The sequence below is a fragment of the Zosterops lateralis genome, assembly GCF_965231275.1.
Source record: "Zosterops lateralis genome assembly, chromosome: 6".
NCBI classification, from domain to species: domain Eukaryota; kingdom Metazoa; phylum Chordata; class Aves; order Passeriformes; family Zosteropidae; genus Zosterops; species Zosterops lateralis.
In genome coordinates, this window is record NC_139761.1 from 58,486,859 (window position 1) to 58,504,262 (window position 17,404).

At 47.3% G+C, this 17,404-nt stretch overlaps 1 protein-coding gene across 1 annotated transcript; it reads right to left on the minus strand.

The window, feature by feature from the left end:
* Positions 1 to 11: 11 nt before the first annotated feature.
* CYB5R2 (cytochrome b5 reductase 2) lies at positions 12 to 8,783 on the minus strand. Its single transcript, XM_083863117.1, has 9 exons — positions 8,742 to 8,783; positions 8,494 to 8,640; positions 7,850 to 7,922; positions 6,714 to 6,820; positions 5,150 to 5,279; positions 4,323 to 4,406; positions 3,729 to 3,814; positions 3,032 to 3,131; positions 12 to 2,103 (listed from the first exon to the last, which is right to left on the minus strand). Exons 1-9 carry the CDS (start codon positions 8,754 to 8,756, stop codon positions 1,931 to 1,933), a joined length of 915 nt encoding a protein of 304 aa, XP_083719243.1. The 5' UTR covers positions 8,757 to 8,783; the 3' UTR covers positions 12 to 1,930.
* Between the last annotated feature and the right edge of the window lie 8,621 nt (positions 8,784 to 17,404).

Genomic DNA, 17,404 nt, shown 5'->3' on the forward strand with positions numbered 1-17,404 from the left:
CAGCTGGAGGCCGTGCAGCAGGAAAGCTTCACCTCTTTCCTGCCACTGCCGCCTCCCACGTAGCATTTCCTATTGTCAGTGCAGGCACATGTTACAGGTAACTCTCCTCCGTGCTGTCTTCCCACACCATGTAATAGGAAAGAGTGTTGGGAGAGGAGTGGGACTCATATCCAGAGCCAGGAAAGCCAACATTTTGTCCTTTTATTCAGTTGTCTTTTACGTGCTGTGTTGATGTACCGTTACATGAAAGACCTTTTCTAATTTTTTATTTTTATAATTAACTTGTAGTGCAGGAATCATTAATACATAATTGTATCATGTGGGTTAATTAGAGCTACCTGGAATTCAGCTGGATGCTGGTGAGAGCAGCAGGACTGGCTCACTCACCACTCCTGTGGTCTTGCCAGACTGGTCCCCAGAAAGGATTTCAAACTCTCCCTTTCACTGGCACCTGTCCTGCCCTGTTTATATCCAAGTCAGTGCACTGTAGGATGGGAAGAATGGAACATAATGCTGCCCACCAAGCCCTTGCTTTTATTAGGATGACAAGCTGCCACATTCACAAATCTTTACCTAAGGCAAAAACAACTGCAGCAGGAAATTGTAACTCTGAGACTACCAGGAAAGTACCAGAATAAACCAAAGATTTATTTCTTTAAAACACCTGACAAAATAAATCTTGCTGTTTTACTGGGGTAGACAGGACTGCATCAGAGGGAAATACGGCCTCACTTTTTGAGGGGCTGAAGCTGTAACCTTTAGAGCAGCAATTACCTGTGGCATCTGTTTACATATGCATCTCCTGTATTAGTGAGCTATTAAGAAGCTCTATTAGTAAACAGATAAATGCCAGGAAAAAAACCTCCTTAATTGTAAGGAAAAGTACTTTGTATAGGGCTGCCATTACTTTCTCCTTGCTGGCTGCAGCTGTTGCTTTAGATTCTAATGTAGCCTGAGGGCAGGTCTCTGCCAGCCACAACCCTCCCAAATAAAGAGGGAAACTCAAGGGCTGGCCACAAAATGTAGCAAGGGCTCTTTGAGAACTACCTGGGGTGCTTTTTACAGGTGATCTATCCTGGTCCTCACTTCACCACTCTCTCATGACAGAGCTTGCACTCTATGGTCAGGTGTAAGAAGATAAATGCATGATTTGGTTGTCCACAGTGGTAAAATCAAGACAGGTTCTTTTCAACCACTGCAAACTGCAAAAAAAAGATAACTCAGAAGAATGAGAAGTAAGTCTATGCATCAGCAAACTATACTGTTTAATGTTTAAAAAAAGGTATTCAATATACCAGTCTGGCAATGCAGTCAATGCTAGTGACCAGCTCAGGTACCACAAGCATTTGAAATACTTTATCAGGTCAATTAGCCAACAGACTTCTTACAGCACTGCAAATGGGACTGGCTGCTCCAGCAGCCCTGGGATATTCCAAACACAATATTTCCTATTTCTTTCAATGCTGTATTTACAACTCAGTGTGTTGTTGTGCTAACTTGGCTGTAAATAGTCAGTCCACAAAACAAATGACTCTTCTTTTAAATAAACGTAGTAAGAAATCCTAGTTAGCGTAACACTGGTATAAATGTTTATTTTTTGACTGTTATGAATAAATTCTGAATGTTCCCCTCTTGCTTGCTGACTGTGGAATGATTTAACATAAATCCATGTGGATGACCTTTCATCTTTGTTTTTTCCCCCCTCAGAATTAATGTTTTATACTAATCTCATATGTCAGACTAACTCCCACACCATTCAAGAGGATTTCTCAACTTTTTAGTATCAAAATGCACAAGGTAATTACGAAGTTATAAACCACAGAGATTACATCATGGGGTTAAAACACACACACACACCCCCAAATGCTGTACAGCTGCACATCAACTGTTCCTGTAGAAAAATATGCAGTACTTCCAAAAAAGGTGTCAGTTAATAAGCAAATGTACTGCTCTTGGGATAGCCAAGCTTGTCCAGGTTGGGCTGACAGGCAAACTGAATCATTGGTGGTGGCCCACACATGAGAATGAGGGTGTCACTGCCAGGGGCAGGCAGGTGGGCTTTCAGCATGTCTGCAGTGACAAAACCGGTGCTGTACTTCCAGTCTGCAACAAAGAAATTCATTCAATTACTTTGAAGCTCTTTGAAGCCTTTTTAAACCTCATTAAGTAGCTAAAGAATCAAGTTATGGCACCATCACTGCGAGCCAGGAGAGGGTTAAATTTCTCACTCAGCTCAAACCTAGTGATCCCCTTCCACAGGGACAAGTGTGCAGGTAACATGGATCTGGTTGATAAGACACAGAGGTCTTAAAACAATAAATTTAAAAATTTGAAAGAAATAAGAAATAAAAAGGAAGAGTGAATCAGCTTTTCCAGTGAAGAGGGGTCACCCAGTGGCAGGGAGAGAGACTGAGACTTGTACTTTTTTTTTTGAGATGGAGCGGTGAGGTGAGAAAGTTCAGTGATGACAAAAGCTCTGATTAGTGATAAGAGAAAATTAATTAAAAGAGGAAGGAAATGCTAAACTATTTCAAGCAGTAGTATTATTGAAGGCATCTGCCATTTGAAGTGAGCCAAGTAGGAAAATGATGCCTTAATCCATACACATATGGTAGCTCTGTTTCACCAGAATTTAACCTGGAGCTGCTGCAAAACAAAGATGTGCACATAATACTTTACAGGTATTAAACAATTTAATGCCAACAACATGCTAACATAGCCTGATTTGGGAGATAGCCCAAAACAGACCTGAACTTTTGATGAAAATTTCCAAAAACTGAAATACATGAAGCAATGCACTGAGTAGCACGTCTCACCCAAATGAAGTTAATTATGAGCTCCACTCTTTAAGACCCACCTGGCTTAGATCCCTTTTTAAAACAGGGTCTGGCGTAAGGGTTTTTTCTGAGGTGTTTCAAAATGTAAGAACAACAAGAACATTTAACATTATAATCCCTGATGTCCCCATGAGCAAGAGTGAAGCTCTAACTGTTGCATAGGGATGAGCAAAGGCATTTCCACATGTCCCTACCTTTTGGAGGTCTGTCCAGTGTGTACCACAGCACAAACTGCTCAGGATGCCTCTTGGCAATGTCCTCTAGCTCATCTCTCAGCAATATATCATTTTCTGTCTGCAAATTAACAGTGCTGTTTAGCTCCAAACCATCACAGGAGCCCTCTGATGGGAGCTCAACTGCCATTCACAACAAATGCAATGATAAAAATTATGCAAATTAAGAAACTAATTTGGTATTTTATCCCTTCCATGATAGCTATTATCATTACAGGCTTCTATAAATTGAGATTAAGAACAACAAACTGTGATAATTAGCAGCACCTAAACACAGTCCTAAAAGATGGCAATTAAAACAACTTTTTAATCCAGGCTCAAATCACAATGAGCTGGATTTGTCCCTGACCATGGCCAATTTGGCCTTGGCCCTGGCCCTGGTAAACGTCCCTGAGCCAGGATGGTGAAGGTTAACTGTACAAACAGATTAATGGAAACAAATCCTGTTTCCTTGAAATCAGTGAAGGACTAAGATGAGCAGAGGGATTGGGATCTGGTCACAGAGTTTATTTCCTAATGTAGGAATTCAGTGAAGCTGTGAGGAGACACGTAAGTGTGAAAGAGTATGAAACCTGTGCCATCAGTTTAAAAAGCTCAGAAGCCAGCAAAAACAAGTGAGCTATTAAAGAAGAACAAAGAGATGGGTCAGAACACTCACCTGATTAGCAAAAAGGAGGTAACATTTTGTGGAATCTTTAGGATCATTTGTGATCTGACGGATCAGCTGCAACATAGGAGTTATTCCTGTTAAAAACCAAAATGGTTATCAATTATCAATGGTATTTCTTTCCACGGCTACAGATCCAGTATTAAGGCTGCCTCCCTTCAGTCTTCAATGGGATCTCAGTTTGCACAGAGCTACACATCTCTGGATTTCTAATCCACATGGAGTGCAGAGACTGGGGGTTTCTATTATGACAAACAGTTCCAAAACAAACCCACAATTCTTGTATGCAGAGCTTTTCTCTTCAGGATTCTCTATCACATAATTTTACCCTCAAGAAATTCTGTTAAAATACTTCTTGTCACTGACAAAGTGAGTTCTCTGAGGTCACAGGTAAATTAGGATTCAAACCTTCAGGCTGCTACTCCCCAGGACTGAGCTCAAACCCCTGGAATGCGTCACTGTAGCCACCATGAAAAGAAATGCAGGTGTAAATACTCTGCTAATAAAGTACAGTGATAGTCCTCACATATATGCACAAAGACATTTTCACTCTCTAGACACTCCATATGATGGGATTAGTTTTACCTGTTCCTCCAGCTATCATCCCCAGGTGCCTTGCAAACTTTTTCTCTGCTTCAGACTTCTTATTAGGCTTGATAAGAAAGATACCTAGAAGAAATATTCCAAACCTATAGGTACATTAGCTTCCAAAAACACAGGGATACAAATTCCATGGGAAGAAACTACTAGAGATGATCAATTAAGAAAATCAATTCTTCTGGAAATCCCTCCCCTTCTGCTGAGATAGACTCCTCAGGAGATTGCTGATCACAGGAGGTCAGCATCCAGGGAAGTGCTGACCACTCTGAGGTGAGACTGAAGTGCACAACTTCTCTCACTTGAGATCAGTGCAAAATCTTTCACTTGTATCCTGCAAGAGGATTACTCCTCTGAGCTTATTTCCTCACAGTCAACTCAGACCTGATTTGATTGTGAAATGGAGCTGGCCCTCAGGCAGCTGGTTATCCAGTAACAGCACTGAGATTCTCAGAGGGCACTTTAGGCCACAATCTCACTTGCTTAAGAAGCATTTGGAGCACCTCCCTCCATATGTATAGCTGAGGTTATTTTATTTCCAGGGCAGACTTCTCAGTCATATAATACAAAAGCAATTTTTTCAGATTTATAGTCCCAGGAGTGAGATGCTCATCACTTATTCCTTACAAAAAGTACTCTTTCCCATCATAACAACTCTGGCAGCTCAAACCACTCATGATCAAGTCTAAACAAGGTGATTTTTCCTCTTCTCCACTTTTAAAGAAAAAGATTCTCTACAGTTGTCAAGTTTTATAAAACACCTCTGAAAATAACCAATACCTCCCTTTTGCTCTCCCACCTTTGTGTTACAGTACCTGTCCCCTTATAGACCAGGAGTCCATTTGGCCCTCTGAAATCAATGGTATCTCCAATCTTCATGTTATCTAAATACTGGGACATCTTCCCACCTTCTGGAAACTTGGGGTTCACATTTTTGTGGTAGACCTGTAAGAACAATCATTTGCACATTATCGACCACTAACTTTCCTGCAGACAGTATCACCAACTGTAGAACACAATCCTGGCAGGCCTGAAACTCAGCACCTGAGAAAGAAATTGAGGCAATTCTTTGCTCTCAGTTCTCTCTTGAGCCATGCAACACGAAGCAGCCAAAACAAAAGTGCTGTTGGGCACGTGTCCCTCTGCTCCCTGCAAACAGCCAGGACAACAGGGATGGGTGGCAGGCAGATTACGTGCTGCTGCCCTCATTTCACTATTGCTTTATGTCATCCCATTTTTGTAGCTGCTCTTTCTGAAAACAGCATTGCTGCATCTTTTCCTTATAAAACCTTCCCACTAGACCACACAACAGCTTTTTCAGCTTTCCAAGTATTTAAGAGGCATTAAGCAATTCATAACGTGAAGAAAAAAAAAAGCCTGGATTTTTGCCTAAGGACAAACTCAATCACAGAAAAGGATTAGGAAATCCAGAAGTCCTGGGATCAGTTAATCCTGCATCCCCTTATCTTAAAGGATTTCCCTTGCTTGACTTGCTTAGAGCTGTTTGCAGTAAGCATTAGCAGTAGCATAGGCATCTAGAGGGAGAGAGATCAGTATCCACACATGTGGGGAGACAGAGACAGTGCTGAGAGCAGTCTTGACTTGGGTCAAGCAGCTGTGTGAATTATCCAAGAGTGGGAGCAGCCTTCCCTGCCAGCTGTGGGTGTGATAAAGAGTGAGTGAGCTGGTACAGAGTCTGCTGGCTGTGCTGTGAGGAGGAAGGGATGGGACGTTGTGCAAGAGACAGAAAGGGTAAGGTGGCCATACTAGGGACAGGAAGGAGTGAGCCAGAACTGCAGCAGAGAAAGAACTGGAGCTGTATACTAGGGACAGCAGAGTCCCAGGTCGGTCTGGATAGAGCCGGGCACACTTCCCTCATTGTTGTGTGAAGAAGAGCTGAGGCACTGAGTCTACAGAGCAGCTGCTGGCATAGAGGACAGACCCTGAGAGCTGCTGATGGGACTGCTACAGAGAAAAGGTATGAGGACTTTTATATAATGAGGAGATGATACTTGGAGCCCCCAGAACTTTTTAATAAAGCACTCTGAGTGTCTGTCTCGACTTCCACACATGCATTGCCAAATAAAAGATATTAGGGAAATTCCTGAAGTATTGCCAGACAAGTGATTCTCCTCTGCCATCCCTCAGTGCCACACAGCAGATACACAGGATACAACTTACTACTCGAGGGCAATGTGAAATGAGTTGTCTGCCATGCAGCCACCCCATTTGAAAAACATGAGATCCGATGAAAATGAAATCTGAATGAGAGACAATTAAATTTGATGACTAAATCAAAACAAACCATTTCAGTAAAATTATGTACTTGCCCTCCTTCCAATTAGCAACTTACCCATATTAAAGGAAAACAAAATTTACCTTTATAATTAAATCAACATAACCTTTTGTCTCATCACTGGAAACTGGGGTATAGGCTCGAATCACCAGATTCCCATCGATTTTTGCAGAAAGGTAAACATGTTGGCCTAGGGAGAAAGGATTAAAATCTGATTTTTCTTCATCCCTGGAGGACAAGAGAGAAAGGCAGGTACTGTAACCTGCTACACATGCAATGACAGAGAAAATATTTGCCACATAAATGCTGTATGAAACATTCAGTTCCTTCTCCTTTTTCAGCACAGAGCAGGAATCTCCCAAGAAGTACTATAGTGTCAGGACCTTATTCCTAAATCCTTAAGAATGAACCTGGATAAACACAAACACTGCAGAGCATGTCTCAGTTAGTTTACCACTTGTCTAGTTAATTCCATTACTCTTTCTCACACAAGGCAGAAGAGAGTTTGGAGAAAGCCAAGCAGCATGCAAGGACATGCTCACATGGAACAGGATGACCCTGACACCTCCCATACAGCACAGGGAACTGCCAAGCAGCACACAGCCACATCTGCAGATCAGAGAGGCTTTTATCACTGATTCAAGGTCCAAGGTTCAGTGCCGTATTTCAGGGTACAGGAAAGAAGGCCAATCCTAGGCTGAAATTCGTGCTACAGAACTCCAGATAAAGTTGAATGGGAACGTGTGTAATGCAAACTGAAGTGCATGCACAGAAAAGGCTGTGAATATTTTAGTGTCCTTCCAGGCAGCAGAGTTGTCCCCTTTCTCCTTTACAAGTGTCACTGTCTTTGCCAAAACCATGAGGGCAATTGCTAATAGACTGAGGGGATCAGATGGAAGTAGAATGCAAATAAGAAACATGAAAAAGCTTTAGCAGATACCACTCTGGCTTATATCCTGACTGGTGACTGGTGACAAATTCAGTCAGGCTCAGGTCACTTTCACTGCTCCATTTCTAACCCTACACCACACAGCTGGACAAAGCACTCACAAAGGATCAGAAATACAACCCTCTGGGAAACCTGACATTTCTCTCTCTGACAGCAGCATTCAGATGTGGCTTTCAACTCCTTGCTTTTCTGAGCCTTAAATTCACAGTCAGAACTCCAAGAACTGTGAGAAACCAGAAATACAAGTAATTAATTGTTTACAGTACTTACCTACAGGTAATCCTAATACATGATTCGTTGAGGGTAGCCCGAATCTGAATTTCTTAGTATCGTGACTGATTTCCTAAAAAACCAAAGTTAGAATGAGGTCAGCATCACCACTACTTTGAATTTCAAAGTAGTCAACACAATATGCTTCAGCGAGCCTGCTCTTTGTTATCGTGCAAGCCAAATGCTGGGAAAGGATACAGAAATGGCTCTGAAAAATAAAGCTGAAATAATCAGGAGTTTCAGAAGCAGTTTTCTCCTCTTTACTTCCACAAAGAGTGACTTTTGCCTGCCTGCACAATCCCTACAGCAGCTCTCCATAGATAAAATCAGGGAACCCCGTGCCCAAGGCACATTCCATGCCTGCGGCCAGGCAACGCAGGGCGTGCGGAGGGCTCAGGTCGCCGGGCTTGCATTTCACGGTGCACCCGGGACAGGAGCCGAGGGAGGAACACGGTCAGCACTCCAACACGCAAAGCATCGGGAAACAACAGCCCGCAGCGCGGCACGATCGCTTTTACACACCCCGCTCTACCCTGGGAGCATCCCCGGGCGGCTGCGGGGTCACAGCGACCGGCCCTCCTGCCTCGGAGCCCCGACGCCCCGTGTCCCCAGAGCCCCGGGCACCTCCCCAGAGCCCCGGGCACCTCCTTGTCCAGCAGCCTTAGCGGGTACTTGGCCAGCGGGTCCTGCAGCGTGACGGGGCCGCTCGGCCTCCGCGCCGTCCCCCGGAGCAGCAGCAGCAGCAGCGCGGACGCCGCCACCACGGCCACGGCCACGGCCACGGGCGCTCCCTGTGGGGGGAGAAGGGCAGGCGGTGAGGGCCGGGGGCGGTGAGGGCACAGCCCCGGCCCCGGCCCCAGTCCCAGTCCCAGTCCCGGCCCCGGCCTCTCACCGCAAACGCCTCCATGGCGGCCCCTCGCCCTCAGCTCCCGCCGCGCCCGCCCCGCTCAGCCCCGGCCGGCAGCCCCCGCCTCGCCTCCCTCCTCCGGGGCCCTCCTCCGGGGCCCTCCTCCGGGGCCCTCCTCCGGGGCCCTCCTCCGGGGCCCTCCTCCGGGGCCCTCCTCCGGGGCCCTCCTCCGGGGCCCTCCTCCGGGGCCCTCCTCCGGGGCCCTCCTCCGGGGCCCTCCTCCGGGGCCCTCCTCCGGGGCCCTCCTCCGGGGCCCTCCTCCGGGGCCCTCCTCCGGGGCCCTCCTGGGCTCCCGCCGGGGCGGGGCGGGGGCTGTGCCCGGGCATTTGCCGGGAGTCCCCGCCGCCCTCAGCCCACCTGCCCCGGTAGCCAAATTCTTGCTTTCCCAGAATGGATGAGGTTGGAAAAGACCTCTGAGATCAGCGGGACCACCCTGTGCCCGGAGGCGCCGTGCCGAGCAGCCCATGGCCCTGTCCGGGACCGGACCCGCCGCCTCCCCGCGCCGCCCCGTCCAGCGCCTGACAGCGCCTTCTGCCAGGAAAAGGCAAAGGAGGGCCGCAAAAGCGAATTAGTAACTTCGGATGAAGAAATAGCAGTATTTCTGTGCACCCAGCTCGCGGCGATAAATGGATTCCTAAATGAGAAATAAACCTGCCCTCGGGCCGCTTCCCGAAAAGTGCCAGGGGAACAAAGCGAGGGGAAAAGAAAACAGGGCAGATCCAATAAGAACGGGGTTGTCATGTCCTGGGCAGACCCACAGTGGGAGGAGAGTCGGGAAAGGCAGGGAATGTGTTACCTCCACGGGCAGAGGAGCAGAGAGAGCCGGGCACCACCAGACACTGTTCCAGAGCCAACCAGGACAACCTGCGGTCACAGATCCTCACCTAAAAACCAAAACAGATTCCGATTACATGAACCCCGTTGAAAGTTTTGGTGGAATTTTGTTTGCTTGTTTGTTTGGGGTATTTTTAGTTGTGTTTGTTTTGTTTTTTAATCAAGATTTCATTTGCATCAGGTAACAGTTCACATTGTTGCTAAACGGTGCAGGCACCTCACAAGAGATGAGAAAGATACAACAAACAAAAGCAAAACTAGGCTCCTCGTAAAAATCATACTGGGAGAAACACAAAGGGCCAACATCAAGCAGCCAAGCAAAAAGTTAGTGCCGTAACAATCAAATCAAACCAGACACTTTAAGACAGAATTTAAGGCAAGAATTTTTGTAAGAGATACCAATTTTTCAGTATATAACCACTGCATTCAATATCATCACAGCCGATATCACCTGTGGTTCTCCTCACACACTTTCTACTTTTCTGAACACATCCACTTGAAATCCTTATCTTGAATTAATAAACAGATAAAAGTAACTGTGTTCCTATTATGCAAAACAGAACAGCAGCCAAGAGATAATGCACATCTGCTCCCAGCATAAACTGATACCGTCAGCTCATGGCAACTTCCCCCATAACCAAACCTTTTATAATAAAAATTTACAAAAAGTATTTTCCCTCCATTTCTCTCTGAAGATCTCTTCAGAGAGCTTAGCAAAGACAGAACATGCATACTCTGTCAATAATGTAACACAGCTGTTAATCTGAACCACTGAACCTCAATTTGCCCATACCCCTTCCACTGTTAAGTATTTTCATAGCGTCACAGAAAAGTCATGCTCGGTATTTTGTGGGCTTTTGCCTCAAACTTTACAGTGAAGAGAAGAAAGTGGTGAAATATGTTTACCTCATTCATTAGAGAATAAAGTCAGTAAGATTATTGTTTCCCCAGCTACAGAATAAAATTAAAATTTTAAAAAAGAACAAAGAACTGAAGTTCAAAACTAATATAATAAAAAAGGAGGGTTACTGGCATCAAATGCTTCCCTTGCTAAGCATCAGTATACAGCCTAGCACAGCTCAGATCCTTTTTCAGGATCACTGTGTATTAGCACAATGAAAACAACAAGTAGATAATAGTGCTGCACAATCCTACTGCTTCAGGCAAAGAAAACAAACTTTCACAGCAAGGCAAGATTTGAGTTTTTGATCTTTACCTCTGCTCAACCTCTCCATTAAACTGAATTTGAAGAAAGATGTGTTCTTTTTGTTAATGCTCGATGGCATTAGAAGTTATAAATATTTGTGTTTTCATGGTTTTTTGTATAACGATGCTGATGTAGATAATGTGGAGTTGGCTTTTTTCAGTGTAGTTTGGACTAATTTATGGTAGAAGTTAGGATGTGTTTTTATTTTTGGGTTAGTTGGTTTCAGGTGTATTGTATTTTTTTTAGGTGAAGGTAAATAGAGGCCTGTGTTTGGTTGTTAGAGGAATGGAGAAAAATGTGTTGGTAGTGTTAACAGTGGCGTATTATTTTGTTGTTTTGGATTTTACTTTGTACTGGAGTTTTAATATGTTTGGCACAGTAGTAGCTGGAGTTATTTTATTTAAGGTACCAGATTTTACAGTTAATTGGGTTTTTTATTATAGATTTCCATATAGATTAAATGGGGTTGTTGAAGGGTGAGTGGCTTTTGTTGATTGTTTTTTGAGGTTTTTTTAGTTTATGGATTATTTAGTGGATGGGAATTATAGTATTCTGAGTTGTTTGGTGTTGTGGGCAGTGCATTGTTGAGGTGTTCATTGTTTGGTTGTCTTTTTCTTAGAACTTTTATTTCAAAAGGGTTTTTTGATAATTTAGACAAGGTGTTTAAACTTTTTATGTTTTTTCTTTTATCGTAGTTACCTTAAATATTTATTGGAGTTTTTTCGAGTGCATGAAATATTTGTTTTGGAGGAAGTTTATGCCTAATACAAATGGGCTTTTTTGGGCTAGGTATAATGGTACATGTTTCTTATTTATTTTTAGGTAGGTTTATTTTGTTTTTTAATCAAGTAAAATTTTGTGATTTTTTTTGTTATGTGAGTAACAGAAATAGGTTTTGTTTTTATATGTTCTGATAGGATTAGTTTGAAAGATGTGGAGGGCTTTTGGGTTTTATTTGGTTAGGAGCGGGGTAGTTAATTGTGGTTGGGGGTCTTTTGGGGCATTTATTTTAGGGGATGTTTGGAAGGGCATTTTTGGCCACGTTTTTTGTCTCCGCTCTCGGCCGGTGCCCGAGCCGTGCGGCAGCGCTGCCGCCGTGTGGACAGAGGGCGGCACTGCAGCTCCCCCGTGCCCGTCCCCGAGCCGTGCGGCAGCCCCGGGGTGAGCTCGGGGGCAGCGCTGCCGCCCGACCGTCCAAACATAATGGCCAAAAGGGCGGGAAAAATGCAAGGACTCCGGGCGTGTGGCAGCCGGCTGCCTGCGAGCGACTCAGACCATGGAGCCGCCCGGGAGCGATTTTCCGCGGCGTATCCAAGTGCGCGGACATGGGATGGGGCTGAGCGGCGCCGCGGGCGGGTTATTCAGGCGCCTGTGAGAGCAGCCGGGGGGGCCTTCGGGGTACAACAAAAAATATGGCGGCTCGGCGCGACGCGGTTGACCTTCCAAAGATGGTGGCAAAAAGGGCGGGAAAAGAGAAAGGACCTTAGGGGCATCTATCCGACTGCCTGCGCGCGAGCCCGACCACAGCGCCGCCCAGACGTAATTTTCCGTGTCGTATCCAAGTGCGCGGGCACGGGCTAGGGGCCGGGCAGCGCCGTGGGCGGGTTCAGGCATTTTATTTAGTCAGGCACGTATGCGGGCAGCAGGGGAGGGCCTTACGGGTGCCACAAAAAAGATGGCGGCTTAACAGGAAGTGGCTTCACCCGCAACCGAGATGGCGGCAAGTAAGGGCGGAGGTCACGTGATTCCCCTTTCAAGATGGCCACCCGGCGCGACTCGCCGGACCTTCCAAAGCTGGCGGCAGAAATGGCGGGAAAAAAGCAAGGACCCCGGGGGTGTCTACCCGGCTGCCTGCGCGCTACCCCGACCACGGAGCCGCCCGGCCGCGATTTCCCGCGGCATTTCCCAGTGCGCGGCCGCGGGCCCTGCGCTCGGCTGGGCGGGAGCCGGGCCTGTGCCGACGGGCAGTGGCAGCGACGCCTCTCTCTGCTGAGCTCCTGCAGCGGCTGCCGCCCAAAGGGGGCTCGCAGCAGCCTCGTGTTGTCTGTGTGTGCAAGTATTTTATCGGTTTTGTAGCAAATGTGGTGTTTCAAGCTGGGACCACTGGGTTCCCTGCGTGGGAAAGTCCTTGAAGTAGCCAAGCTGAGCACTCGCTGAGAATACCAAGCCTGGTGTCCCCTAGGATTTGTGATAAATGTGACATTGGGTAAAAATTCGTGATAAAAGAATATAGCAAGATATGTTAGATTGGTGTTAATATAAAAAGGTATGGTCCAAAGAAACTATTCCCCCGCCAGGTTTCCACGGTCCTCAGTCCTGAGACAAAGAGAACAGGACAAGGACCATTACGAGAAACAAAGACACTAGCCAACCCAGATAAGAATCGGCATCGCACCCAGACAGAGAAATTACTCTCCGAACAAAAAAGAGAATTCTCCGCCAAGGAATACACATTGAAATAAACATGGACCGGCGAGCTCCATCCACATGTGAAAGGATCTTCCCGGAATACGGTCTGCAGAGTCGACAAATCCAGGAAGCCCATCCGAAAATTATTTGGACTATTTGGACTATCCCGGGCACCTGTTCCGCCTCAGGACATGAAAACCCCTATAAAACCCCGAGCTGCGACCTGCTCCGTGTGGATTTGGGAAAACCGTGCCTTAGAGTGCGGTCTCCTCAGCCACCCAGCGCTGTGCTGTGAATCCTTTTGTGGTTTTTTCTTTTTATCGGTGATTGGGATCATTTTATTAATAAATTGTTTCTTTGTTAATCCGATTTTTGCCGTTGCGTTTATAACAGATTTGATGCCGTGACTCGGATTCGAAGGAGCTGCAAGGACCTGCTGTCCAGGAGGGTACCCCCGCTGATTTTGGTGGCCTGGTGAGTCAGGAAACCCCGTAGCTCCCTCTGAACACCCAAACCAAGTTTAGGAACAAGAAAACCACAAAAGGACAGAGGGAAAACGGATCCAGGGGCAAAGAGAGCTCGGGAAAGGCAGAGGGCCTTCAAAAGCTGCAGCTGATATTGCTCGTAAAACGTCTAAGTGCACAAAGACATCCACGCAGGAAAAGGAGCTGTAAGTACTGCTGGTTGAGTGGGTGATCGGGCGAGTGTGTGAGACGTGATCTGATCACGAAGCGAGTGTGGACTTCAAGGTCGCAGTTCCGTGTTCTCGCGAGAGAAGCGGTCGGCCGCAAAGGAAGCGATTCTGTGTGAAAGTTCTCTCTCATCTCGTTCGTCAAGCCTGGGACTAGGGAAGTCACAGGGGACCGATCACGGGGAGGCTAAAAGGGGAAGGGTACGTCCTATTGAGCTCGGGAATTGGTAAACCCTTTTAGCCAACGGACCAAGGTAAGGGTCCAGGTAAAAATCCATAAGGAGATAGAACACCGATCAGGGAACCTCTCGGCACAGCTCGCTGGAGGGGCGATAATCAGCAAAAAGCCCCAAATCCCTCAGAGAAAGTCAAAACACAACGCAAAGGCAGAGAACTGACTCAGGAAGAGTCGAAGACTGGTAAGAAATCACATTACACAAAAAACATGGGACAGAGAAAGAGTAAACCTCAGAAAAAGACCTCAGGAAGACCTCTCTCCGAAAAGGAGGAGGGAACGCTTGACATCCCTCAAAATAGCCCCTTGGGCTGGATGTTAGAGCATTGGGGATATTGTCCCCAGAGGAGAGAAAAATCCAGAGAAAAGATGATATATTATTGTGCTGATGTGTGGGGAGGCAAAGAGTTGAGGAGCCACCTTATGTGGCCGGTGTTAGGAACATTTGAAAAATGGACATGTAATGAATTAAATCGCTATGTAGAAAACAAAAGCCCCTCAGACCCTGAGGAGAGGGAATATGCTCGGCTCTGGCTGAATACCCGAGCAGGATTGTTCCCGATAAAACAGAAAGGGCGGCCCGGAACTGGGACCGAGCCCTGGGAACCTCTAGACCATCTCCCACCCCCTTACAATGGGCTGGACTCACTGCCCTTGCTGGATCAAGTGGTGCCTACGGCTCCCTTGGACCCCCGAAACCAACCTATGGGGGCACGAGTATCCCAAGTGGGAAGCCCTATGTCTGTAACGACACAGGCTTCCCATCCCTTGTTCCCACTGGCAGTTTCCCTGCTACCACCCCCTCTCCTTCCCCTTCCTTCCGGTCTGGGTCCGTTGGCGGCGCCCCCCCCGGTGGACGTCATGACCACTGGAGTCCCCTCCGAGATCCCATCTGCGCAAAGACGGGAACAGCCTTACTCACCCTTGCCGGCATTGCCGCCACAACCAGGGTCTGCCCGAGCGGAGGAGAGAATCCCCTCTGCCCCACAAACGGCAGTTCCACCCCCACAGCCCACAAAAGGGAGACAACCCACGGCCATCAGTTCCCCTCCTGCTAGCAGAACACGTTTGAAAGCGAGGCTGATGGGTGATGAATGGGGAGAGAGTGAAAATGAGGGACACAGTTTACTTCCATTAAGGGAAGTTCCAATGGCCCTCGGGGTTATCAGGTTTGTGAATGTTCCTCTCAATACAGGAGATGTGAGAGCTTTTTAAAAAAGAGATGGGACGGTTGATGGATGAGCCTTTTGGTGTGGCAGAGAGGTTGGATGAGTTCTTAGGAAGTAGTATCTATACCTGTGAAGATCTTATGGCAATCCTAAGGTCTTTGTTTAACAACGAGGAGAGAGAAATGATAAAGCAGATGGGTATTAGAGACTGGGACTGGCGCAATCCACAGGGGATGCCAGGCGACCAGAAGTGGCCCAGCACTAGTCCAAGTTGGAATGCGCAAACAGAGGATGGGAGGCGGAATATGGTAGACTTGAGAAATATCATAATTCAAGGTGTAAGAGAAGCGCCTTTGGTAGTTTATACCCCTCATGATGTGAGAAATATCTTGCAACAAAAAGCAGAGAAGTGGTTAACTGATTCCAGGCTTCTGAAATACGAAGCCATTCTAATCAGCTCTCTGGGTTTGGAGCTGAAAACTACCTCTGCACAGAACCCGGCTCAGTTTCTATTCAGAGAAGCCTTGGAAAAATTATTACATGATTGTATCGAGATTGTGGAGCTTCAGACGAAAGTAAGACCTGATTTGGAAGATCAGGAATTGGAAGGAGGAGAGAAGTGGTTCATAGATGGTTCTGCAAAGGTAGTGGAAGGAAAGAGGAAGTCAGGCTATGCGGTTGTGGATGGTAAATCGGGAGAGGTGGTGGAATCAGGTCCCCTAGAAGCGGGTTGGTCAGCCCAAGCCTGTGAGCTTTATGCTCTTTTAAGGGCCCTTCAGCGGCTAAAAGGTAAAAGGGGAACTGTCTATACCGACTCCCGGTATGCCTTCGGAGTGGTACATACTTTTGGGAAAATTTGGGAAGAAAGAGGGCTGATAAATACGAAGGGAAGAGGCTTAATCCATGGAGAAATAATTAAACAAATCCTAGAGGCCATTCGAGAACCAAAAGAAATCTCTGTGGTCCATGTAAGGGGGCATCAAACCGGACTCCAATTCCAAACCCATGGTAACAATCTAGCCGACAGGGAAACAAAAAGAGCAGCTCTGCTTATGGTGAGTGCCCCCTGAGGTGACAATGGAGGAAGCCCCTGAATTTCCTCTACCCCCGTCAGAAAAGGAAACCGAGGAATTCAAGAAGATCAGAGGGGTCCTAGAAAGGGGGAAGTGGAGGCTGCCTGATGGGAGGGAATTTGGACTATTCTGGGCACCTGTTCCGCCTCAGGACATGAAAACCCCTATAAAACCCCGAGCTGCGACCTGCTCCGTGTGGATTTGGGAAAACTGTGCCTTAGAGTGCGGTCTCCTCAGCCACCCGGCGCTGCGCTGTGAATCCTTTTGTGGTTTTTTCTTTTTATCGGTGATTGGGATCATTTTATTAATAAATTGTTTCTTTGTTAATCCGATTTTTGCCGTTGCGTTTATAACAGATTCTTGAAGCCACGTTTAAATAGTTACCGTTGAGTTGAAACAGTGCATCGAGTCGATTTGTTGGAGTGGCAGAAATGTTCTTCTGCCTGGAAGTGTGTTGGGATAAGCAACCCTTCCTGATGTCAGAATGAATTTGTCTTCCTTCTTTTGGCTTTTCTGTCTGTCCGGCGATCTCTATGTGCATTCACGCCGCAGAGTAACATGAACATGACCCCCCCCCTTATTCCCCCCCACACCGGTCCGGAGGAGGGGGGTCTGGGGGAGGGGGCAGAGACTGGAGGGGGAAAGTCCCCCTCCGCCCCACACCCTTCCCCGGACTCCCCCAGACCCGCTCCTCTGGAGGGGCCCCTCCCTAAACCCTCCCCCAGGACCCTCCCCGAGGAGGGGTCCCTCTCTGCTCCCCAGCCCCGACCTCCCCGTGGAGCCCCCACAGTGATGTGGGAGAAGCCGGAGCCCCGGCGGCGTCGGGCGCTGCTTGAGAACCGCACAGGGGTACCCGCCGAGCGGGCCCGGCCCCGTGTGGAGCTCCAGCCAGGGCAGGGGGCGCCGGGTCCGGCCCTCTGGGCTTTATTCTCCGGCGCCCCGAGCCCCGCGGCTGCGGGGAAAAGAGGGACAGGGGGATGGAGGAAGGGTCAGGGAGGGATGAGGTGGGGTAGGGAGAAGGGGTGGGGTG